Consider the following 24,925-nt stretch of genomic DNA (forward strand, 5'->3'; position numbering starts at 1 on the left):
CAGCACTGTCTTCTTGTCAATTCTTGGGGATACTGTTTGGGTTTTTATTATTTCTCCCCTCCCTTTTTCTCTTTAAACTCTCTGTAGCCCCACACATTAAGGCCATCCTGATCCAGCTCTGGAGGGATACTACATTTCTGTAGGGAGATTAAAAGAGGAGCAGTGTCAAAAGGACAAAGTGAACTGAGCTCAAAACATTGGAAGGCCCTTCTTACTCATTCTGGGTTGATGATCTGAGTGAGGCCACGAGAAGAGTAGAAATCCCAGATGAAGAGTGTTATCAAACCATAGGCCATGGGGGTCAGTGAACAGGAGAAAGCATTTTCCTGTTTTTTGGTGTTCTATTCATGCCCCCAGAGCTGCTGGAGCAGAGAATGATTAAAAAGCTGGGAGGAAGCCTGCCATGGAGGCTGATGGAGAGATCCCCTATTTCCCCCTCACCCTGTTGTTCAGCCTCCTACCTGTGTGGAGGTTTTTGTTTGAGATGTGTTTTATTCTTTGTTTTCCACCTGAAAGGGCTGGAAACTGCTTTGCTCTAGTTAGGGGCCTTTGTGTTACTGTTTATTAGTCCTCCCTGCATTGTCCTAGCAGCCTCCTGTGATTTGATTACTCCCAGTACATTTCAGTGATAAACTGCTCGCTTGCTGTCTCTTCCAGCTGGAAACCCCACTGTAATTTTACTCATATGTACCAGTCAAATTAGTGTATCCTACATAACAGATTGTTACAGGAGCTACAGCAGTTTTGTAGGTACCCATTTTGGCAGCTCATACCAGTCCCATAATAAAAGAAGTAGCTTTCAGGTGGGTGAAGTGTTTCTGGGATGGAAGAAAATGCTATCCAAAGCAGATAACAGGCTGCTTTTCCTTCCTGAAGCACCACACCATTCCTGAAAAGCTGAAAGCTTCCATTGGTTATTTTGGCTATGCTGCCCACAGTGGAAAGTGCTGCTAACCTTTTGTAGGGCATGTTTGCTCCACAGGGAAGTCGAAATAAGAAGAAGCAAGATTTTTCTGCTGGTTTTGAATCAATCCATAGGGTGGGAGTGTTTTGCCAGTGCTCTTTCTGGGAGATGTCTCTAAAGAGAACAGCAGCAGAGAGGTCCAGTAGCATGGTGATAACCCACATCTGGAGAAAACTGGGACAGGTAGCTGGCTGGAAATGTTCACCCAGAAAGTAATGGGACAGAGATTGGAATCAATACAGCTGACCAACATGATTGAGTATTGTTCCTTTATTGTTCCAGTATTGCAGGCCTATGGTGGAGGCCTATGGTGTGAGTATAGCACAGTAAAGTAAAGCATGGAAGAAGAGGGGATAGGAAAGGCAGAAGTGCATAGCAAGGGAACTTCTACAACTTATATAAACTCGGAGTGCCTGGTTGGCATGGACTCATTGGTTCCCTATGAGTGACCACACATCACACTATTATAGATTATTGGTCCAACTACTGATGACACGTGAGGTTTGTCGATGCAGGTGCATGTCCTGTTGTCCCAAGATAGCTTGCTGTGTTTATAGCTACCAGTGCCTTGTTTTAGTTACATGCTGCAGGCAGAGCACTGTTTGGTACACTGCTAGCTGGCTCTGCACTTATGCTGAGCATGGCCTACCACCATGTCAGGCTCTAGGCCTGCACTGCCAGATTGCTCACACTGCTCATCGCTGGCATTGCCACAAGAAAGATGAGACATGGCGAACAAAATGAGACAAGGGATGTTGGTGGGAGTCCAGAGTGCTGTAAATTAACATTGGCCTGATCTCCTCAAGTAGCGTGTCCCAGAAGTGTCGCACAGTGTCTGCTGCTGGTTGCAAAAGCAGAAGACAGCTGCCCCTCGACAGCTCCAAGTGGTTTTATTTTTGAGTGATTGGTGCTCCTTGAGATTTTTGGCAGGAATAATAAGCCTTCATCCAGAGAATTTTGGGCTTATGTGGTCGTATTTTCTTCTTTAAAGCTTAAGAAATCTAAGTGTGCTGATTAGACCTGGTTAAATCATCTTAATGCTTGAGTCTCGAAATGGTACCAATTGGCTCAACGCTTTGCCCTCTTCTAGAAATAAAAGCTTCACTTCATCTTTGCATCAAGGGAATGATTTTTATTCAGCTGAATCTTGAAATGTCATTTGTAAAGCAGGCTTGATGAGTTTTGTTGACAAATATTTCAAAACATTATCCACAAAAAGTCCACTTCAATCAGAAGCAAATGAAATATTTTCATAATATTAATTCACTACAGGTTTTTCACTGCTAGTTCCTCCAAGAACTTTTCCATCTCTTCTGTGTGGAACAGAAAACAAACACATTTCAGTGCATCTGTAGGACAATCATCTTGGCAACATATTTTGGTAACTTATCTTCTGAGGAGCAACTCAGGGAACTGGGGTTGTTTAACTTGGAGAAAAGGAGGCTCAGGGGAGACCTTGCTCTCTGCAACTCTCTGGAAGGAGTTTGGAGCCAAGCAGGGGTCAATCTCTTCTCCCAAGTAACTAGAGATAGGACAAGAGGAAACAGCCTCAGGTTGCACCAGGGGAGGTTTAGGTTGGACATTAAGAACAGTTTCTTCCCCAAAAGGGTTGTCAAGCCCTGGAACAGGCTTTCCAGGGCAGTGATGGAGTCCCATCCATGGAGGGATTGAAAAGCAATGTAGATGTGGTGCTGAGGGACATTGTTTAGTGATGACCTGGTAGTGCTGGGTTAACAGTTGAACTCAGTTATTTTGAAGGTCTCTTCAACTCAGAACTCTGGCATGATTCTGTTATAGCTGTTCCTTTCTAAGCTCAGAAAAACAATATTGATGTTTATTACAGAATTGGCCAGCAAGGATCAAGCATCCAAACAGATTCAAAATCTTGAATGTGAAGGATGTGTTGTAAAGAAGAAGGCCACCAGTGATGACAAATAGTGTGTGTGCAGATGTGTGTGGATTGCTCTTAGGGAAGCTGTGGAGTTCAGGGGCTTCCCTTTTAATGAAACAAAAAAAGCCCCACCAAACAGCAAACCACTACCATTCACCTTTCTTGCTACCAAGCAACATGCTCCCATAACTTTTCTTTTCCCCATGAGCTAGTTTCACATTGCTGTATTATTTATTTTTGCTAAGCCTGAGGCTTGGGTCTATGTGCCTGCATGCTTTTTCATTGTGGTTTTTTTTGTTGTTGGGGTTTTTTTTTAGCTACCACATACAAAACAAGTGTGTTCCTTTGCTGTTTCTTGTTTGTTTGATGGTGCCAGACCTAAATATCCCATGCAAGTCCTAGGGGGAAGTCAGGTAAAGGTGAGAAATTAGAAGAGTTCAAGGTGCTACTTGAAGGCAGCCTCCAAGTCTTACAAAGGAGTAGTGCTTTGAGACTATTTGTCACAGAGATTTCCATCTCACACAAAACTAGCTAGTGGTTTCTGTTGCACTCCTGTATGCTAAATCAGCTTTTGTGAGGGGCTGCATTTCTCCTGGTGGTCTGCTGTTCTCCAGGAGCAGAAACTGATGCAACTCTTTCAGGGCTGAGAGAGTTGGGGGCTGTTCAGCCCAGAGAAGGGAAGGGTCCAGGGAGACCTTATTGTGGCCTTTCAGTACTTAAAGGGGCTGATAAGAAAGATAGGGACACTTTCTAGCAGGGCCTGTTGTGACAGGGTGAGGGTGATGGTTTTGAACTAAAATAAGGAGATTTAGACTTGGATACAAGGAAGAAATGTTTTACTTTGAGGGTGGTGAGACACTGGCCCAGGTTGCCCAGAGAGGTAGTAAGTGCCCCAGGCTGTTTGGGGCTCTGAGCGACCTGACACAAGTTGAAGGTGTGTCTGCTGACTGCAGGTGGGTTGGACTAGATGACCTTTTAAGGTCCCTTCCACCCCAAACCAGTCTGTGGTTCTGTAACATGCAGTACATGATAAATAGCAAGTCACAAGAATAAAGTTGATCAGTGTGAGTCCTCTTCTGCTGGCTGGGTCTACAGGAATGGAAGAAGAGAGCCCGCACCTGCCCTGAATGTGTCCCTGGGGAGGGTGGTAACAACCTCTGACAGCAGCAGAGTTTGGAGGGGGTGGAAGGGAAGCACTACTGTGCCTTTTGATGCCACTGGGGAAAGCTAAATGCCTTAGAATATTGAAAAGGGTGTCATCCTCTACTTAAGCTTGAGTGACTCTTTCTCAGTTGTCGAGGCCTCCACAGACTCTGGCTGGCCATACCTCAGCTGTTGCAGTTACTTTGTGCCCAGCTCACACAGTGGCCATTTATCCACGGTGTGACCTTTCTTTCCAGCCAGCTTTGCCCAGCAGGAATGGCAAGAGAAGGGCTGGCAGCAAGCCCTCGCACTGCCATGGTCCCCTAGTCCATGGGCACTGAGAGAGAAGAGGGTGGGTTAGTCTGGGTGTGGACATGAGGGATGGGACAAGAGACTTTGAGAGCCAAGTGAGAGTGGAGAGCAGTAAGAGGGAACCAGTGGACAGAGAAGAGAGGAAGCAAGAGAGTGAAAAGAGTTATTGAAACAAAGAATGAAGATAGTTGGAGAGGACATAGAGGGGGGAAAGTGACAAGGGACTGGAGAGAATTAACAGCTGTAGAGGAAAACCACAGCTGGAGTATGGAGACTAAAGGGGCTGCCATCATTTCATAGAATCTTAGAATGGTGTAGGTTAGAAGGGACCTTTGAAGATCATCTAGTCCAACCCTCCTACAGTGAGCACGGACATCTTCAACTAGAGCAAATTGCTCAGGGCCCCAGAGAACCTGACCTGAAATGACTCTGGTGATGGGGCATCTCTCTGGGCGACCAAGGCCAAGGTCTCACCACCCTCAGAGTAAAACATTTATTCCATCTAGTCTAAATCTTCTTCTTTTCATTTAAAACCATCACCTCTTGTCCTGTCACAACAAGCCCTGCTAAAAAGTCTGTCCCTATCTTTCTTACCAGCCCCTTTAAGTACTGAAAGACCACAAGAAGGTCTTCCTGGAGCCTTCTCTTCTCCAGACTGAACAACCCCAACTTCTTGCTTCCCCCTTCTTCCAGAACAAGTTGTTGAGCCCAAGGACAGTCTGTCCTAACACTCTTTCTGTTGTGAAATCCCCTCCTCGAATGTGTCCTTCACCCCTCTGTGCTGCCCAACTCACCAGCTCTGCCTGCAAGGTTTCCTCCAAAGCTCTAGCAGTAAATAGCAGCAATGCATGTGCAAGTATCTGAGACCTTCTGATGGCCCGGATACAGCTCCACACAATGACATTTGAGGTGTTCTTTGTGTTGGGTTTTTTCATGTTAGAGGAATGCAAACGTTGACAAGTCACGCTGAAAGAAGTCAGGTTGCCTGGGCAACCCTTGCTTGGCCTCCTGGCACGAAGGCATGATGATATAGCTTTTAATAATGTGATTATGACCTATTTTTTCCACAGGGCATAGGATGGACGAATCAGTGCATAGGATGGACGATGCTGTGGGAATGAAGCTGTTGTCTGTTCCTCATTTGTTGCAGAATTTGGAAGGTGTGTAGTGAATGAGGCAGAGGGTTGGAGAAGGAAAGAGGACAGTCCTGTGGAAATGTAGCTGAATGCCTGTGTCTGGCAGGGATGCTCTTGTACAGTGATGGAAATTCCTCTGGAATCAGGTTCTTTCAGTGCTGTGACTAATCACGGTTTCTTCAGAGTCTGCCTCTAGCATGTAATGCTGGAGCTTGATTTGTAGAAACCTGAGACAATTTATATTAGCACCTACAAGGAATGTTGCTGCAGGATATTCCTCATTCTGGACACAATTCCTCTGTATTCTATCACCCTGCCTGCAAAACAGGAATAACCTTTGTCATTACTCTTACAAGAAGGTGGTGAAGATAATTTCATTGGTGCCAATGAAGCCCATGAATATTATGACACCACTGTAGGCATGTCTTTGAGGAAACCTGTGATTGGGTACTCACTGAAAAGTTGAGTGATAAGGTTGAGGGGCAGATATTGAATCAGAAAGGCAGAGGCATAGCTAATAGCTGCCCCTTTGCTGGCTGCAGTGATAATTGCAGCAGCAGGGGAGTCACCTGTGTGATCATCTAATGAAGTGCTGTATCGTAATGCCTAGGAGCAATTGAAGATTGGGATGGCAATCTTATGTCTGGCTTTTCCTCTCTTTTTTTCTTGATGTACCTACAAACACAGGATTGAACCAAATTGTTGCAATCAGTCCTTTGCCATTAGAGTCAGCAGGTTATGCAGTTGCTCTAATGGATTGAACTTCACTTTAAATTCTGTTAGTATTTATGTCCCCTCCTTTGGTTGGAGGCCATTCCAGGCTCCAAATTGCTGTTGTACTGGAATGTGTTTTAGCATTCAATCCAAATATAGGCCTTAGAGGTCCCAGAAGACTGGAAGCTGGCCAACGTGGTGCCCATCCACAAGAAGGGCCGGTTGGATGAGCCAGGGAATTCCAGGCCTGTCAGCCTGACCTCAGTGCCAGGCAAGATTATGGAACAGGTCATCCTGAGTGCAGTCACACAGCACTTACAGGATGGCCAAGGGATCAGGCCCAGCCAGCATGGATTTAGGAAGGGCAGGTCCTGCCTGACCAACCTGATCTCCTTCTATGATCAGGTGACTGCCTGGTGGATGTGGGGCAGGCTGTGGATGTAGTCTACCTGGACCTCAGCAAGACCTTTGACACCGTTCCCCACAGCAAACTCCTGCCCAAGCTGTCAGCCCCTGGCTAGGACAGCAGCACTCTGTGCTGGGTTAGGAACTGGCTGGAGGGCTGAGCCCAGAGAGTGGTGGTGAATGGTGCCACATCCAGCTGGCAGCCAGTCACTAGTGGTGTGCCCCAAGGATCAGTGCTGGGCCCCATGCTCTTTAACATCTTTTTTGATGATCTGGACGAGGGCATCGAGTCCATCATCAGTAAATTTGCTGATGACACCAAGCTGGGGGCAGGAGTTGATCTGCTGGAGGGTAGAGAGGCTCTGCAGAGGGACCTGCAGTGTGGTGTGGCTCAGTTGGTAGCACATAAGACCTTTAATGGGGAAGGTCGTGAGTTCAAGCCTGCAGTGGGCACTAGTGTCCTCCCTACTCTAGTCATGAGGTCTGTGGTGACAGGTTGGACTTGATGATCTTTGAGGTCTCTTCCAACCTTAGTGATACTGAATACTGACTACTAAACCATGACCTCGACAGGCTGGGCAGATGGGCAGAGTCCAACGGCATGAGATTTAACACATCCAAGTGCCGGGTTCTGCACATTGGCCACAGCAACCCCATGCAGAGCTACAGGCTGGGGTCAGAGTGGCTGGAGAGCAGTCAGGCTGAGAGGGACCTGGGGGTGCTGGTTGATGGTAGGCTGAATATGAGCCTGCAGTGTGCCCAGGCAGCCAAGAGGGCCAATGGCATCCTGGCCTGCATCAGGAACAGTGTGGCCAGCAGGAGCAGGGAGGTCATTCTGCCCCTGTACACTGCACTGGTTAGGCCGCACCTCGAGTCCTGTGTCCAGTTCTGGGCCCCTCAGTTTAGGAAGGAGGTTGACTTGCTGGAACGAGTCCAGAGAAGAGCAACAAAGTTGGTGAGGGGTTTGGAACATAAGCCCTACGAGGAGAGGCTGAGGGAGCTGGGGTTGCTTAGCCTGGAGAAGAGGAGACTCAGGGGTGACCTTATTACTCTCTACAACTACCTGAAGGGAGGTTGTAGACAGACGGATGTTGGTCTCTTCTCCCAGGCAGCCAGTACCAGAACAAGAGGACACAGTCTCAGGCTGTGCCAGGGGAGGTTTAGGTTGGATGATAGGAAGAAGTTCTATACAGAGAGAGTGATTGCCCATTGGAATGGGCTGCCTGGGGAGGTGGTGTAGTCGCCATCATTGAAGGTGTTCAGGAGGAGACTTGATGGAGTGTTTGGTGCCGTGGTTTAGTTGATTAGGTGGGTTGGATTGGTAGGTGGGTTGGATTGGTTGATGGGTTGGATGCAGTGATTTTGGAGGTCTCTTCCAACCTGGTTTATTCTATGTAATTCTATGTCTTTTTTCCCTTCCCATTTGCTCCTGTCGGTGACTATGTATTAAGTATCTTTCACTTTGCTCATGTTACGTGAGCAGGCAGCAGCCCTAGTCCTTTGCTAAGGTGAAGCTTTCCTTTATCTCCTCTCCTTTTATCAATTGGCTTGTCAGAGCTTTAATTTCTCAAATATTGATGATCACAACTCTAAAGGAGCACCATTATTTCATTGTCTGGATTGCAAATATCTCATGGACACAGTAAGTGACAATAAGCTGATGCTTTATAGTCACTTCTGTTCAAGTAGTGTGCAACTAAGTTATTTGCTTAAAGCTCATCTCCTAGCAGAAGCATTTCCTATTAGTCCTTAGTATCACAGCTTATAGTTTACATTTTTCACTTGCTTTTGCCAGACAAAGTGGATCTCAAGCTTAGCCAATTCCCTCTGGTGCCCCGTTTCGGTGACAGTGCTTCACTTTGTCACCAGCAGGCTTTGCTGGCTCTTTCCTAAGGTTTGTGCTAGCTCCCTGGTGAAATTATTAAACAAGATTGTTTTCTTAGGTTTTTTTGTTTAATAGTAAGGTGAGATACCCACCACTAACCTCTTGACACCTGTGCCTGATTGCTGTCTGCCAGTCAGCCAGCTCTTTACCCACCTCATAGTTTCTGTATCATAGAATCAGTCAGGGTTGGAAGGGACCACAAGGATCATCTAGTTCCAACACCCCTGCTGTGGGCAGGGACAACTCACACTAGATCAGGCAGGCCAGAGTATGTGACTTGATAGCCTTCAACTTCCTTTTACTACAAGGCTTTTCAAAATTTCCATAGATCAGGTTGCTGGGCATCCATGCTTTAAATAAATAAGCACAAATGCTGTTCATGAGACAGATTCTGGAGGGTAGGAATAAACCCCACCTCTCAGGAGCTCAGTATGTCTGAGCGCAGGTTGATGCAGCTCTTCGTCTTGGACCGATCAACCTCCTGCCACAGAGCTGTCATGCTCTGGGGTTTGATCGACCCTTTGTGTTGGGCTTCCGTTGCTCTTTTCCTGTTCCAAGAGCAACTGGCAGTATCGTTTAGCAGCCAGAAAAATCCAGCACAAGCCCATCACCACAGGGATGCTTGTCATTTTGGACATCCTTTCTCGGCGGCTGGCTTGGAGTTTTGTCTATTAAGTCTTTGCCAAGCAGTGCAGAGAGGGGTGGCTTCATGTGAAGGCTTGAAAGACATGTTCTGCTTTTGAAAACTCTGCTCCTGGAACACAGAGGATCCCATGAGAATTCCTCAGTGTTGCGAGCTGGAAGCTGGTGGGGTTCCCCTCCCTATGAGGCTGTGAATGTCTCCCAATGAATAGTTTTAATCTCCCCTGAGATATAAAGAGTTCGCTTATTGACTTCCTACCAAATCCCTGGAGCGTGTGTGGGCTCCAGAGTATGGGAAAACTCACAATGGATCTCTGAGTAAATGGATAAAACTGTGGGGTTTTATTCACCACATTCACCCTTCTGGTAAATCAGTCAGAACTGAAATGTTTCATGCTAATTCCTTCTGAACTGATGACTTCAGTGCAAAATCAAAGAGCAAGCTGGGGGAAGGGGGAGTTTTCCTGGCATTGTTCCAGTAACTGAGAGAGCAGCAGTTTGCTTCTATGGGGTTTAAATAGGCATTGGTTTGATTTCACTTTGAAGAGCTTAAGGTTGACCTATGAAGTCCAGAGAGCCCAAGAGCTGCCGCTCTCCTGGCAGAGTAGGTTACCTCCAAAGAGAGCAGCCCGCTTACATGAGAGACAGGCCGATGATGTCTTGCAAGTCACATCTTATTTCTTGCTATCTGAATGAGATTTTCATTATTGTGATTGATTTTGCAGTAGGATGGGAATTGGGGGGAATATCTTATTGTTATATATAGAAACAAAGCAGGGAGAAAGGTGTCAGAGAGATTGATGGTGTGGGAACTTGGAGGAGTCATTATCTGATGGAAGTGACTTAGGCTGAGAGCACATCATAAAAAGATGGAGAAGTAAAGAGTTGGTAGAGCCAAAAGGATTTCAGTAAAGACTTGGGTGCTGTTTGTATTCTTTGATGTAAGGTTTGAAGCCAGATTATTTTCTTTTCACTCTCTTTTTACTTTCCTTTTCTCTCTTCTCTCTTTTTTTTTGGGGGGGGGTGGGGGGATACGTGTGTGTGTGTTTTCTGTTTGGGTTTGGGGGGGGCTTGGGGGGTTTTTTTGGTTGTTATTTGGGTTTGATTTGTTCTCTTTCCCTTCTCTTTTCTTTCCCACTCTCCCTCTTCCTGTCCCACTCTCTCTTCTTTTCTTACTTGTAATGCAGCTAATTCTGGAATCCTTTTTGGGCAGTTTCCCTATAACAATGCTCTGTGTGCATGGAGCATATTCCCATCAGGGCAGGAACAATAGTCCACTGAATGGACACTGCTGCATGAGGCAGGGCAGAGGAGGAGTGAGATCCCCCTTATATGTGCTCTTTACTGCAGCTGAGGCAGAGGAGACATCATCCATATATAACCTACTGACCATGTAAGGAGTTGAAGACAGAACAGTGAAAAGCACTAAGCAGAATTATTTTGTAAGGATTGTTCTGGTAATTATTGAACAGTCTAAGAATAAATTGCAGAATGCCAGCATGGTGGGGGTTGGAAGGGACCTCTGAGGATCATCTAATCCAATCCCCCTGCTAAAGCAGGGTCACACACAGCAAGTTGCCCAGGATCACCATGTCCAGGTAGGTTTGGAATCTCTCCAGAGGAGACTGCATAACCTCTCTGAGCAGCCTGCCTCAGGGCTTCTGCACCCTCACAGCAAAGAAATTTCCCCTCCTGTTCAGGTGGAACTTCTTGGCTTACACTTTGTCCCTGTTGCCCCTTGTCCTGTCACTGGGCACCGCTGTCTTGCCCATCCTCTTGCCCTCTGCCCTTTAGGTAATGATGAGCACTGATAAGATTGCCTTTTGATGTGAACCCTTGTGTCCACATGAAGTCTGTGCAGCATGTGTTGGTTGGGTGGTGATTGTCAGTGTTGCCCTTCAGATGAAGCAGCAAAGAGTCATCAACAGCTTTTCAAACCCTTGCGCTGCTTCTAGTGCTCACTTTGAATTTCTCACTTTAGAAGGTTTGGCTTGGGGTCAGTTATCATAGAATCATTTAAGTTTGGAAAAGACTTTTAAGATCATAAAGTCTAACCATCAACCTGACACTGCCATGCCCACTAAGCCACGTCCCAGACTGCCATTTTGTCTCAACCTGTTGCTTGGTACTAGGCAGAATAGACTGACCCCCACCTGGCTCCAACCTCCTTTCAGGGAGTTGTAGAGAGCAAGGTGGTCTCCCTTGAGTCTCCTCCAGACTGAACAACCCCAGAATTACAGGCTTTATAAGTCTGGATTATCAAACTGCTTTGGTTGTTCCTGAATTATTTTATGCCCATTTCCTCCCTTCCAAAATCTTTCTGACCTTGCTCTTTGAGATAAGGGACCATCTCTTTTCATGATGACTTTTTATTTTGATAGAGCCCCAATCTGCTGCTGAGCCTGCTGAGTGCTCCGGGAGCACAAACAGTAACATGATCGATTTCCTCTTTTGCTCCACCTCTGGTTTTATGCTTCCATGAGCCTCATGCCATGCAGAAATTGGTATTATCAGGGATTAAAGAAAATTGCACAGCAATATTCTGCTCCAGTGTGATCACTGATGTAAAATATGCTTTGCTGCTTTTCTCAGAAGCATTCCCTGCTGTTACTCTAGGTAGAAGACCAGGAGTAACCTGTGATCAGTGAATAGCTCAACTATTTGCATATAAATAGTGTTCCTTTGATATATTATTTTTATGATACAATTGTCAAACAACAGCAGACAAATATGTCTTTTGCTTTGTTTGTAAGTGCAGGTGATTTATTTCATTCCCCCCTCACACAACACCACCACCCCCCTCCTCCCCAGCCTGTTGGAACATGCTTTTATTTTCCCCTGTCTTGCATGTCTTAAAGAGGTTGTTTTTCAGTGGAGGGAAGCAGGGGTCAGGGCAGGCCAGCACGGACAGCTGAGGACACCCAGGCTGATTGTGTATGCAGGAAAGGAGCGCAGGCATGGCTTGCAATGGGACCATGCTGCTGCTTTCCAGCCCAGCCAGCCTCAAAAGCAGAGACACAAGTTTTTATCCTAAAAATCTGTCCCAGTCTGTACTCCTGGAGTGCATCATCATTGTGATAACTCTGTGGAGCTATAGCTTCTTCCATTTTTACCAGACTATGTCCTTTCAGCTGTCTCACTGATCCAGCGCTTTGGAAACTGGTTTTGTTGGCATTCTTCAAGCTCTGACCTGATAGTCTTTGGGAAGCAAGAAGCACTGTTTGGTTTTGTTCACACGGAACAATGGTACAGAATCCCATACCTGTAAGGTTTTGCTAGAGAATTGCAAAGAAAAGCAACCTTCTAGCTGTCCAGTGCTTTAAGGATATGGTGAGATGAGTTCTGAAGCACAAAGACATCTGAGCAGCCCAAGGGTTTTTCCTTTACAGAATCTCAGAATGGTGGAGGTGGGAAGGGCCTTCTGGAGATCATCTAGTCCAACCCTGCTGCTAAAGCAGGGTCACCCAGAGCAGGTTGCCCAGGACCTCAGTGTCCAGATGGGTTTGGAATCTGTCCAGACAAGGAGACTCCACAACCTCTCTGGGCAACCTGCTCCAGGCTCCACAGCAAAAAACTTCTGTTCAGATGGAACCTCCTGGGTTCTAGTTTGTACCTGTTGACCCTTGTCCTCTTGTTGGGCACCTCTGAAAATGGTCTGGCCTAATCCTCTTGGCCTCTGCCCTTTAGCTATTGATCAGCATTGAGTGGATCTCGTCTCGGTCTGCTCTTCTCCAGGACTAAACAGCCCCAGGTCTCTCAGCCTTTTCTCCTTGGAAAGACACTCCAATTCCCTCAGCATCTTTGTAGCATCCACTGAACTCTCTCCAGTACTTCCCAGTCTCTCTTGAACTGGAATGCTGAGAACTGGACACAATAATCCAGATGTGGCCTCGCTAGGGCAGAGGAGAGAGAGAGGACAACCTCCCTTGACCTGCTGGTCACACTTGTCTTAGTACACCATTTCCTTTAAGGAAATGTTTTCTGTTTAGGACATATCTTTGAACAATTTTAAATATTTGACATGGAAGGGGAGGAGGAAGAACTGACACTATTTTCCTGGCCACTTACTAAACCTGGCTTTGATCAGACCTGAAGAGATTCCCACAAAAAAGGACTTTGAGCTCCAGTCCCTTCCATGGCATTTCAGTTGTGCATTGCAGAAAGGCAGCAGGTCTTGCAGTGCCTAAGCACAGAATTAGAAGAATCCTCAAGTTCTCTCAGATAATTTTGTACCATGCTTGCTGGAATCAAGCTCCATACTGCCCCCATGTTTTAAGCTGGGAGAAAGTTTGGGGTGTGAAGGAGTTCTTGGGCAATTCTCCAGCCCCAGAAAGTTAAGAGGAAAGTAAGGTGAACTTTAGGCAGGTTGTTTAGTGGTTTTATTGATGGTGCTGTGCTCCCTAGAACATCCTTCAGAATATCAGTAGTTCACAAGCAAAGCTTCTCCACCTCTTTCTCCCCAGTGAAAGGATAATTTTGGTTTGGGGTTGTTTGTTTGTTGTTGGTTTCTTTCAGAGCTGGAAAAGGAAATCGCAAGGAGACCGAAGAAAGTCTGCATTGTCAAGGTGGTGGGAACCAGGAACCTGTGGAAAAACATTGTCGTGCTGTGTGTGAACTCGTAAGTCCCATCTCCTTCTGCTGGAGTACTTGAGTGGTTGAATGGTTATCTGGAAGCAGTTGTAGGAAGTGGTGGGGGAGCTCCTCTGTTTCTGTGTGTAGAACCTTTCACTAGTGCTGCTGATTATCCAGGGAAAACACCAGCTGTTGCTGCAGGCAATGATTTTTGCCATAGCAGACATGAAGGAGCTTGGCTGTTTCAGGTAGCAGCATTGTGTGTCTTCTCCAACGTCATGCTGCAAGTGCATCACCATCACCAGTGGTCTCACGTGGCCACGGGCATGCAGATGTCTGCTGCTGGCACCCTGGGTGGGAACTTTGGAATAATTAATGCCACAGGAGCACAAGTTTGAGGCATTTAAATCTGATTTGGATGTGTGTCAGAAGAAGGTGCTGCCTGTCAGTTGTTACAGCTTGAGACTGAATGCCTTTTAAGAACCGCAGAGTTCCTTAAGGTCCTCCAAAGGGACTAGATGGACCCAGGAAACTGTAACTTGTTATCATATTCTGCACTGTCTATATAAACTGGCTGCAGAGTCAGTTTCTCCCCTTTTCCTTCCCTCTCTGCTCTCAGGAGGACATGCAGAGCTTTACTGCGGGTTTGGTGCCAGGGAGTGAGGTCTGGCTCAGCCTTAGCAATGCTGCCAGCTGGGGCCTGGAGTGACCTGGCTCACCCTGGAGTTGGAAAGCTGAATTTGTAGCTGGGGGGGCAGAGAGGTATAGGTGTTTGGCCTGGTTTGGAGGAAGGTAGTGGGAAGCTTTGGCCTAAGGTGGGGTTTTTTTTTTTGGAGAACCATGTCCAAGGTGGACTATGAAGCTTTGTGTATTTTATATGCTTTGTACTGTAGTAGGTAGTTATGAACAATGCTTTCATTTTACACTTCCAGTTCTTTCCAATCCTGTGTGGAGTGTTTTCTTTAATTCCTTTGAGAAGGGTTCAAGAGCTCTGTCTCTTAAACCAAGACATCAATAAAGACAGCCTGCTCCCTTGTGTAACAGCTGATCTTGCTAGGCGGCTTCTGATCACTGCTTATTTTTACAGTAGCACTTGGTAGTCTGAGATGAGTCTTTTTGCACTGGGTTTTGTATTTACAGAGTCACAGCATGGAGGGGGTTGGAATGGCCCTCTGGAGATAGTACTCTGGCCACACGTTGAGTACTGAGTCCAGTTCTGGGCCCCTCAGTTCAAGAAGGATGTTGAGTTGCTGGAACGTGTTCAGGGAAAGGCAGCAAAGCTGGTGAGGGGTCTGGAGCACAAGCCCTGTGAGGAGAGGCTGAGGGAGCTGGGGTTGCTTAGCCTGGAGAGGAGGAGGCTCAGGGCAGACCTTATTGCCATCTACAACTACCTGAAAGGAGGCTGTAACCAGGTGGGGGTTGGTCTCTTCTTCCAGGCAGCCAGCACCAGAACAAGAGGACACAGTCTCAAGCTGCACAGGGGAAGTTTAGGCTTGATCTTAGAAAGAAGTTCTTCACAGAAAGAGTGATTTGCCATTAGAATGGGCTGACCAGGTAGGTGGTGGGGTCAATGTCCATAGAGGTGTTTAAGAAGAGACTGGATGAGGCACTTGGTGCCATGGTCTAGTTGATTAGATAGGGATGAGCGATCTCTTTCACCCTGGCTGATTCTGTGATCTACTCCAACTCCCCCTGCTAAATCAGAGCCACCCACAGTGGGTTGCCTGGTACTGTGTCCAGGCAGGTTTAGAATCTTTTTGGGAAAGGACATTCTACAGCCTGCATTCTTCCTGCATTGATGTGTTCCTACATTGAATTATGCTGCAGTGTGTGACCATCTTCTCATCGATTGCTTCCTCTTGCCCTCTCCTCTTTCTCCCAGGCTGACTGGTTATGGCATACACCACTGCTTTGCAAAGAGCATGATGGGGCACGAGGCGAAGATGGCAATTACCCACAACTTCTATGCTGACTACTACACCATGGCTGGGATTGCGCTGGCCTCCTGCCTGGCCATGTGCCCGGTGGTTGGCTTTCTAGGAAGGAGAGGAGGACTCCTGCTTTTCATGATCCTCACAGCCCTGGCATCGCTTCTGCAGCTGGGCCTTCTCAACTGTAAGTTGGAGATGAGATTTTACAGAGCCACAAATTTGGCATGCAAATCAGGAGCCAGGAAATGTGAGCATTTCCTTTGCCTTGCTCAGGTTTGTGACTTGCCTTATACCTGCTTAATTTAAGAAGCTCTATTCATTTGAAGCGCTCCTTGTCTTGGGTTCGTTATCAGAAGGCATTGTGTTCTGGATGAGCCCCAGTGGTGAAGCTTGTTGAGGTTTGGGTCTGTCACATAAACAAAACCCACTTTTAATCTATTTCAGTGACACACCCTCTGGGAGAAGAGCTGCTAGGGGTTGGGAAGGGAAAACTTCCCCATTTGAGTCTGCTTCTTGAGTAGCCTCTAAACAAGCAGAAGTTAATAGGTGGATGTTCTCCACCTGCTCAGAGCATCTTGTACGTATGAGTAATATACAGATAGCATGGAAATATGCAACTGAGAGGCTCTGCTTTTAATGTGTGTGTGGGGGGGGTATAGTCTATGTAAATGGATACACACAACTTCATGAGGTAACACAGCTTTTCAAATGTGTTGTTTCTGCCAGAAGCAAAGAGTGTCCCACCTCATCCTTTGCAGGTGGTGACCTGTCTCTGGCCCTTTTGAGCTGCTTAAATTCAACACCAATACATAAATTTTCATTTATAAAAAAAATATTACTCCCCTGTCTTTATTTGCTGTTGGTTGAGGAAGCTGAGTGTGGTGGCTCAGAGAGGTGTTGAAGCAGACAGAAGGTGAGGGGTGGTTGGCCGCTCTTACAGTTGCCAATCATTAGACCCCTGTCTGAAGAAAACTCACCCCAAGGAAGGAGGCAGAGGGTTGAGATGTGCTTTGGACAAACTGGCTGTGAGATGCACACCAGAACACTGCTTGTTGCTGGTTTCCATTTCTAAATTTAGAAATAATGAAGGGCTTTAATGAGAGAGGTTTTTGTGTTGAGGCTGGAAGGATTCCACATTTCCACATGCTGATGGTAGCCCCAAGCCAGCAAGAGTTGTCTAGATTTACAGACCATGTCTCCTGAAAGTGTTTACCAAGTTAACCTCCAGTGAACACATTTTGTGGGAGTGTAGGAGAGAAACAGGGAACCTCTTTCATCATGTGGAGGGCACTCCAAAATCCTAAAGGCCTGGATTCTAGGTGCTTGCTGCTGAGTTGGCACCTTGACTTCTCTCAACATTGTGTGCGCCTCAGCCTTTCCCACTCTGCCTTCAGTACTCCCTTTATGAAAAGAGGAGGAAAAGGCAGCCTTGACATTGGGAGCAGTTTGTCTTCTCCATCTTTAAACCATGCTCCCTTTCTTCTTCAGAAGAGATGGACAGTGTTTGGAGAGAAGAAATGATCCTGCTGACCATGAAATCTGTTGCAGCCTCCTGTGTGTTTTAGCTTAGAATCACTGGGGTATATTTGGCAAACAAAAGCAGGATTTGAGAAGGAAAGTGAAAGGAGGGAGAGGGGTGTTCTCCATCAGCAGCAAATCCACAGCAGACCTTGAGGCTTGCTCTTTTTGGCCTTTCCTCTGGACTATGAGATGTCACCTGGGAGGTGACCAGCAGAGCTGTGCCCAGCTGCCCTTCCCCTTGCTAGATCCTTGTACACATGATAGCTGGTGGTTGGCATGACACATGGACCACCAGCCCAAGCTTTTGGGTAGGACACTGTTGGTGGCTGAACTTCTGCTCTCTAACTAAAGCCTCTGTTGGCCTTTTCCTCAGAGCTTCAGCATGAAGGCAGTTTCTCTTCTCCCCCTTCGTTAAGGACAAAGAGGCCTTTGTGTTAGTCCCAGTGGTAACTCTGGGGCTCTTAAAAACACTGTGCTGCTGCATTTGTTATCACTGTCTCATTAGCATGCTGTCCTCCAGCTGAAAGGGGCTTGGAAATAATGGTGTGCCCTATCTGGTGGCCATGGGAAGATGTGCCAGTCATGGCATGGGGAAGGAGAACTGCATGAGGGGTGAGGGTGGCACATGGGATTTACTGGGTTTGTTTTGTTTTCCTTTAAATAAATAAGTATGTAACAATATGCTCTTCTTTTCCCTCCCTTCCTCTCTGATTTTTATCTTACCCAAACTTCTGTGGCTTTGGATCCAGTGATTGGAAAATACAGTCAACTTCCAGACTCAGGTATGGTGGTTTATGGACAAGTCTGCATCATGCAGGAAGCACTTCCCTTGGAGCAAGGGGATCTGGGAGCCAAAGCCCCCCAGAGCAGGGTTGCTGGTTCAGGGGGGTGCATGGTGAAAGGTCAGTCCTATACAGTGCCTTGGGACTGCACTCATAGCCAGAACTGTTTGGTTAGGTGATATCTCTCACTGTAGTATCCCTTCCACATAGTCTTGACTTGCTCCTGCATGTCAGGAGAAGGGTACAGGAGTCCCCCAAGGTTTATTTTAGATATGAGACAAGAATTTTTCAGAAAGACCCCATTTCAGAAGCAACATTCCCAGCCTGGTCTTCTCCAGAAAGATCTAAGATGTTGAAATCCTTTCTGATAAGGGGACTTGGGCACCTTAAGAAATACTTAACTTAATACTGGACACCTTATCCCAGCTTGAAGTTCTATAACAGCAATCCAGTGACAGGCTGCAGGGGAACAAAAGGTGGCAGAGAGCCCTTCTGCGTCGGATTTAACAGACCTATCCTCGCCCAGCTCTTCCACAGTCTCTTCTGCCAAGCAGTCACAGCACTCTGTGGAGTCAGAGGTGCAGCTGAGACTCAGAGCCCATAGTTTGTAAGCATGGCTCATGTCCTCCTTATCTGCTGGCAGTATCTGGCCTAAGCAGCCTGGAGCACACTTTGGAAGCTGTAACCTAAGAGCTGCTGAATTCCTTTTTGTCCCCTGAGAGCTCTCATCTTCAGTAGGAACAAAAACTAGCATTACTTTGCATTGGATCCAGTCCAGAGAGTGCACCTGCTTGGGACTGAATGAGCAGCCCTTTCTCTAGGCAGGTCTTAGGACTTGGCTGGAGGAAGGTGGGAGGTGTTAGCTGCAAACCTCCAGGCCCTTTCCCCAGTGGTCCCATTAGTCATGACGTGTTCTCCTCATAGTTTGTGCAAACAATGTGGCCTCTTCACTGGCAAGGATGGACTACATGGGTTTGTACAACCCTGAATCAGACATCCAAGAGGAGATAGTTGTGCCAGGAGAGGTTTAGGTTGGACACCAGGAACAATTTCTTCCCTAAAGAGTTGTCAAGCCTTGAAACAGGCTGCCAAGTGCAGTGTGGAGTCCCTGTCCCTGGAGGGATTTTAAAGCCCTGTAGATGTGGTGCTGAGGGACGTGGTCTAGTGGTGCCCTGGCAGTGCTGGGTTAACTGTTGGGTCTGCCCACAGAATGGGCACATGGGTATCAAGTGAGGGGTATGTTGTCATCGTGGCTAGGAGACAATTTTGTTTAGCTTTACTGGGGTGCCTTCCTGCTCTGTTTGCTCCCATAAACCTTGCTGCCATCCAGTCATGGAATGATTGAGCAAACAAGGTGACTTAGGGGAGTGGTTCACTGTTCTTGACATTACCTAGAGCTGCCATGCTGGAGTTTACAGCAGGCTTTGCAGACAGATCAGGTGCAGAGGCTCACCCTGGAGTTGGCAATGATTTTATTCCTTTCCCCTCTTGGCTCTCGATCCTCTCCAGTGCCTAAACCACCACCAAGCTGTGCCAGATGCTGGGCAGCTTAATAAATGCTGTCTGCCTTCACTTGCCTGTCAGATGTGGGAGGGAAGTGGCTGGTGCCTAGAAGACTGCCCAAAGGTGTATTTTTGTGGTGGCTGGGCATAAATCATTCTGAGACAGCTACCATTTTGGGCCTATTATAATTTTGTTCCTGCATGCTTCTGTCCTGGGTGCTTGAGGAATGGGCATTATAAATGCCAGTTTTAAATTAGTAGTGCAAATGACTCAGGTACTTGTCTAGGGAGAGTGAGTAACATTACACCTATTTTCTTGTTTTCTTTTTTGGGAGGCTTGGCCTCCTTTTGGCTTCTCATGAGCACCCTTGTCTTGGCAGGTATGAGTGACAGCGTCAAAGACAAATTCTCCACCGCCTTTTCCATCGTGGGGATGTTTTCATCGCATGCCGTCGGAAGCCTCAGCGTGTTCTTCTGTGCTGAAATCACACCCACAGTGATCAGGTGAGACATTGGACCTCTCCTCCTCAAAGGTTGGGGATGAAATTATCCTCATCTAATTGGTAACGGGCTGTGTCACTTAATGCCTTGCATGGGAGGGGAAATCCCTCATCATTGGAGACCTCACAGCGATTTTTGGGTCACTCTGTAATGTCTCGCAGTTGGTCTCCTTAAGTAAATGCCTGTCCAGAGATAGAGGCTTTGTTTCCAAGGGCTCCACCTTGTGTCACATCACAGAATCATAGATTCCCAGAATCACAGAATCATTTTGGTTGGAAGAGACCTTACAGATCATCAGATCCAGCTGTTAACCTGGCACAGCCAGATCACCACTAAACCACATCCCTCAGCACCACATCTACATGGCTTTTCAAGCCCTCCAGGGATGGGGACTCCACCTCTGCCTTGAGCCTGTTTCCAGGGCTTGACAACCTTTTGGGGAAGAAATTGTTTCTCATGTCCAACCTAAACCACCCCAATGCATCTTGAGGCTGTTTCTTCTTGTCCTATCACTTGCTACTTGGGAAAAGGGACTGACCCCCACCTCACTCCAACCTCCTTTCAGGCTGTTGCAGAGAGCAAGGTGGTCTGCCCTCAGCCTCCTTTTCTCCAGGCTGAACAACCCCAGTTTCCTCAGCCAATCCTCACAAGAACTGTTCTCCAGACCTTTCCTTAGCACCTCAATGGCCTTCTTGTAGTGAGAAGTCCAAAACTGAACCCAGTATTCAAGGTGTGGTTTCAACAGTGCTGAGTTCAGGGGGACAAGTAGGTACATGTAATCATCAGGCAGGTTAATCAGGCCAGGTCTGGTGTGCTGCAGTAGAAAGGAGGTGTTGCAATGTCAAGTGTTAAATGCTTTTGGTGCACATAAGTGCTCTGCAAGTCTGCCTTTATTGCAGATCAAGTCATCAGATCTGTCTTAGCAGAGGCTCAGTGTTCTTGTGAAGAGCAGCACTTTCATCCTGGTCAGTAGTAGAATCATAGAATTGTTTTAGTTGGAAAAGACTTCCAAGATCATTAAGTCCAAACATCAACATAGCACCACCATGGCACTAAACCATGCCTCAGAGTGCCTTGTCCACATGTTCTTTGAACACCTTCAGGGATGGTGACTCCGCCACTTCCCTGAGCAGCCTGTTCCAATGCCTGACCACTCTTTCTGGAAGGAAATTTGTCCTAATATCCAATCTAACCTCCCCTAGCACAATTTCAGGCCACATCCTCTGATTCTGTCACCTGTCATATTCTGGGGTGGCAGACGTGACATTCACAAGCACATGCACATGCTATTTGCACATCTCTGATAGCAGAGGGCATCTCTTATTCCCCCACCAAGGGGCTGCAGGCAAATCATTCAAAGAGTTCAGATAGTCTCACTGCCCACTTCAGCTCCAGGATTCAAACTTCAGTAAAGTGTGTTATCCCCTTGGCATTAGCTTACCCATCAGGACAAGCCATGCAGCCTATCACAGTGCTTCAAGTGACCTAAACCCACATTGCCTCTGCTTTTCCCTGGATGGGGCTGCTCATGCAAATCAGGCCCCATCACTAAACACCCCCCTGTTGGACATGCAATGGATACACAGATTAAGGTGATCAAGACGACAATCTCCCAACTCAACAAAAAGAAGTGTTCCCCTGCTGCTACATACACCAGTATTTTCCTTTGTATTGTCTGGTACCAGGAACTCTCCCTTATCTCAACTCTGCCTCCCAGGTCCTTTTTCTCCTTGCCCACCTGGAGCACTGCAGTAGTGGTTCAGTGGTGGAATTCTTAGACAAGGGTTTGATTCCCTATCTGGGAAACTGTGAGCAGACTGTTAGAGCTCAGCTGCTGGGTGAGATAAAACCAGGACAGTTTCACCGAATCCCAGACTGGTGAGGGTTAGAAGGAACCTCTGGTGATCATCTAGTTCAACCCCCCTGCTAAAGCAGGGTCAACCAGAGCAGATTGCTCAGGATTGCAGTGCCCGGGCAGTTTTGGAACCTCTACAGAGAAAGAGACTCCACAACCTTTCTGGGCAGCCTGCTCCAGGGCTCCAGAACCCTCACAGCAAAGAAGTTTTTCCTCCTGTTCAGGTGGAACTTCTTGCCCCCCACCCTTCAGCTATTGATCAGCATTGAGAAGATCCTGTCTCAGCCTGCTCTTTTCCAGGCTAAACAGCCCCAGGTCTCTCAGCCTTTCCTCATCAGAGAGGATCACAGTAACAGCAGAACACCTTTGAAAGCCAGTTGTGGTTCATGTCCCAGTTCAGGTCTCAATTCAGCATCAGCCCTGCTTTATGCAGGCAGCTGCAGTAGGTGCTCACAGAGTCTTTTCCAGCTCGAGCAGCTTTCTTTTTCTTCTGTACTCTGAGCCCTGCCATGTCAGCCCATTTGCTCAGGACAGACAAATAGTCATCTGAAGGCAGGATTAACATCTCTCTGCTCCCCTGGCAGTATTTCCACTTTTGGTTTGTTTGGTTGGTTTTTTTTCTCCCATTTTTGTGTTTGCAGCAGAACCACACATTAAAAAAAAACCTCTTTTGGGACACAGACCCTGAAATATTTCCAAGCCACCTTCTCCCAGGGTTGGATGGCACTGGACAAATTAATGCTTGCTCTAATTACTGACATCATATGGAAAAAAGTTATTTCTTCTTCCTTTCCCCTCCTCCAAATCTGAAGCCACTTGACCTGTACTGACAGAGACGTCTTTGTTGTTGCCTTTTCCCGTTTCCTTTCAGCTTGCTTGATGTCCTCCTTCAGCAGCTTTTAAAACTCACCTCAGGTCCTTCTCGGGGGTTGAGATACAATTTAGCCATGGCAAACCCTGATGTAAATGAGCTGGGCTTTTGTTGCTCCAGAGCCAGCTTGAAGGGTGATTTTCCATGCGTTCCAAGCGGGTTGTGTCGATTACTCGTGTGAGTGTATTAATGAAGCTGTAGGGAAGCCAGCAGCACAATGGCTGCATTCAACTGGCCTTCCAAATTTCCATCAGGAAGCTGGCAAGTGTTTCATGGGGGCCTTAGCAGCCTTTGGGAAAATGGCTGGTAGCTGTGAAAGATGCTCTGCTTAGGATGGAGAATCAGAAGGTCCATACATGAAGTTTTGATCCAATTAGTGTCCCAAGAATCATGTTTTGGGTTGAAAGGGACCCTTTCAAGTTGTCTAGTCCAGCCCCCCACCCCCTTGCAGTGAGCAGGAGCCTCTTCAATGACAGCAGGTTGCTCAGAGCCCCAAACAATGCAACCTGGAATGTTTCCAGGGATGGAATTCTAGCACCTCTCTGGGCAACCTGTGCCAAGGTCTCACCACCCTCACTGAGTCCTGTGCTTGTTGCCCTGTAGCTGTCAAGTGAACAGCAATAGATTTTGGAAAGGATTTGGTGAGGATCAGCCTTAATACTATTCTTGGCTGAGTGAATTTGGCATTTGCAGGTTTATAGTGCTGTGATTTCTGGTACACTCGATAGCTGGTGAGATGGGTTTTTTCCAGGTAGTTGATGTAAAGCCATTAATTTGTCTTCTGTAAGGTCCAGTTGTTGTTAATAATTTTGTCTCTGCTTTTGGGCCAGGGAATGAAGCACCTGAGCCCATCTGATCAGCAGTGAGTTGGCGAATAGATGGCATTACAGAATCCCAGCATGATGGGGGTTGGAAGGCACCTTTGGAGATCGTCTAGTCCAACTGTCCTGCTAAAGCAGGCTCACCCAAAGCAGGTTGTCCAAGGCCACAATGTCTAGGCCGGTCTGGAATGTCTCCAGAGGTTCTTCAGAATTCCACCAGGCTGGAATTCTGGGATTCTGTTTCCTCACACTGAGGCAATTAGGCAACAGCAATCTGCTGCAGCAAAGCAACTCCTGACCGGAGTAACTGCAGTGTGAGTAATCCAGAGAGAGCTGTGGGATGCTGGAGTGATGGCAGACAGGGGGTTGATTAACCTCAGGGACACATTAAGGCTGCAGTACTATTGGGGCTGTGTTGGTAGGAGCTGGTTGCAGGGCCAGGCTCTCATCTTTGCTGTCATTGCAGGGGAGGTGGCCTGGGGCTGGTCCTGGCCAGCGCGGGCTTTGGACGCTTGACCGCCCCCATCATGGAGCTCCACAACCAGAAAGGCTACTTCCTGCACCACGTCATCTTTGCCTGCTGTACGCTCATCTGCATCATCTGCATCCTGCTGCTGCCGGAGAGCAAGAACCAGAACCTCCCCGAGAACATCCCGGACGGGGAACATTACACCCGGCAGCCCCTCCTGCCGCACAAGAAGGGCGAGCAGCCGCTGCTCCTGACAAACTCTGAACTCAAGGATTACTCCGGCCTCCACGACTCGGTGGCCGTCAGTGACGGCATCTCGGAGAACACCACTGCCAACGGAATGAAGTCCATGTAACCGGGTGGATGGTTTCTTTTCCCTCCTTAGGTTTCTTTTTTGGGGGTTGGGTTGGTTTGGGTTTTTTGTTTTGTTTTGGCTTCAGTTGGGTTGGTTTTAGTTTGTTTCCTTGTGGTTTGGGGGGGGTCCCTCCCCACCCCCGCCCCATCTCCTCTTTCTTTTGTATTTTGTTTGACGCTGTTGTGCAGGAGGAGCAGCACTTTGGGCAAAGGTGTTTTGCACAAAATTTACAGACCAGTGACAGAGCAGACACAGACTTGGGGGAATTCAACTCTGCTGCTAAAGCAACACTTGGCATCTTCAACTGTTGTGCAGATTACTCTTGGAGAAAAAAAAAAAAAGAATGATGGGGAAAAAGACTCACCTGAGAAAAGACTTGGCTGGAGGTAGCCCTTCAGAACTCTTTTTTTTCCCCCCCTGCCATTAAATAACTATATTTATTTTGATTTATTCTCAAGAAGCACTTTATTTCCTTTTCCTGTCATAGATAACAAAACCGAAGCCATCTTGTTATAATTGGTGCAGCCATTCCGAGAGAGAAACCACAGGGGGAGGGGATTGTTTTCTGTTTTGTTTTTTTGTGTTTCTTTAAAGGAAAAGAGGGATCCACTGCAAAGTTGAACTGACTGAAATTTAGACCTGTGTGACATTCT

At 47.2% G+C, this 24,925-nt stretch overlaps 1 protein-coding gene across 2 annotated transcripts in view; it reads left to right on the forward strand.

Moving 5' to 3' along the window:
- SLC22A23 (solute carrier family 22 member 23) overlaps positions 1 to 24,329 on the forward strand; it is a 101,966-nt gene extending 77,637 nt beyond the window's left edge. The window contains exons 6-11 of one of the 2 annotated variants that reach the window (XM_054164086.1): positions 5,381 to 5,470; positions 13,608 to 13,710; positions 15,547 to 15,779; positions 17,866 to 17,898; positions 19,781 to 19,904; positions 23,915 to 24,329. In XM_054164086.1, coding sequence (XP_054020061.1) covers positions 5,381 to 5,470; positions 13,608 to 13,710; positions 15,547 to 15,779; positions 17,866 to 17,898; positions 19,781 to 19,904; positions 23,915 to 24,272 — 941 coding nt within the window. In that variant the 3' untranslated portion in view covers positions 24,273 to 24,329. The remainder of the gene's footprint in view (positions 1 to 5,380; positions 5,471 to 13,607; positions 13,711 to 15,546; positions 15,780 to 17,865; positions 17,899 to 19,780; positions 19,905 to 23,914) is intronic. The other variant, XM_054164087.1, reaches the window with a different exon arrangement.
- The last annotated feature ends 596 nt before the right edge of the window (positions 24,330 to 24,925 follow it).

Source organism: Dryobates pubescens, chromosome 9, assembly GCF_014839835.1.
Source record: "Dryobates pubescens isolate bDryPub1 chromosome 9, bDryPub1.pri, whole genome shotgun sequence".
Lineage (NCBI taxonomy): Eukaryota > Metazoa > Chordata > Aves > Piciformes > Picidae > Dryobates > Dryobates pubescens.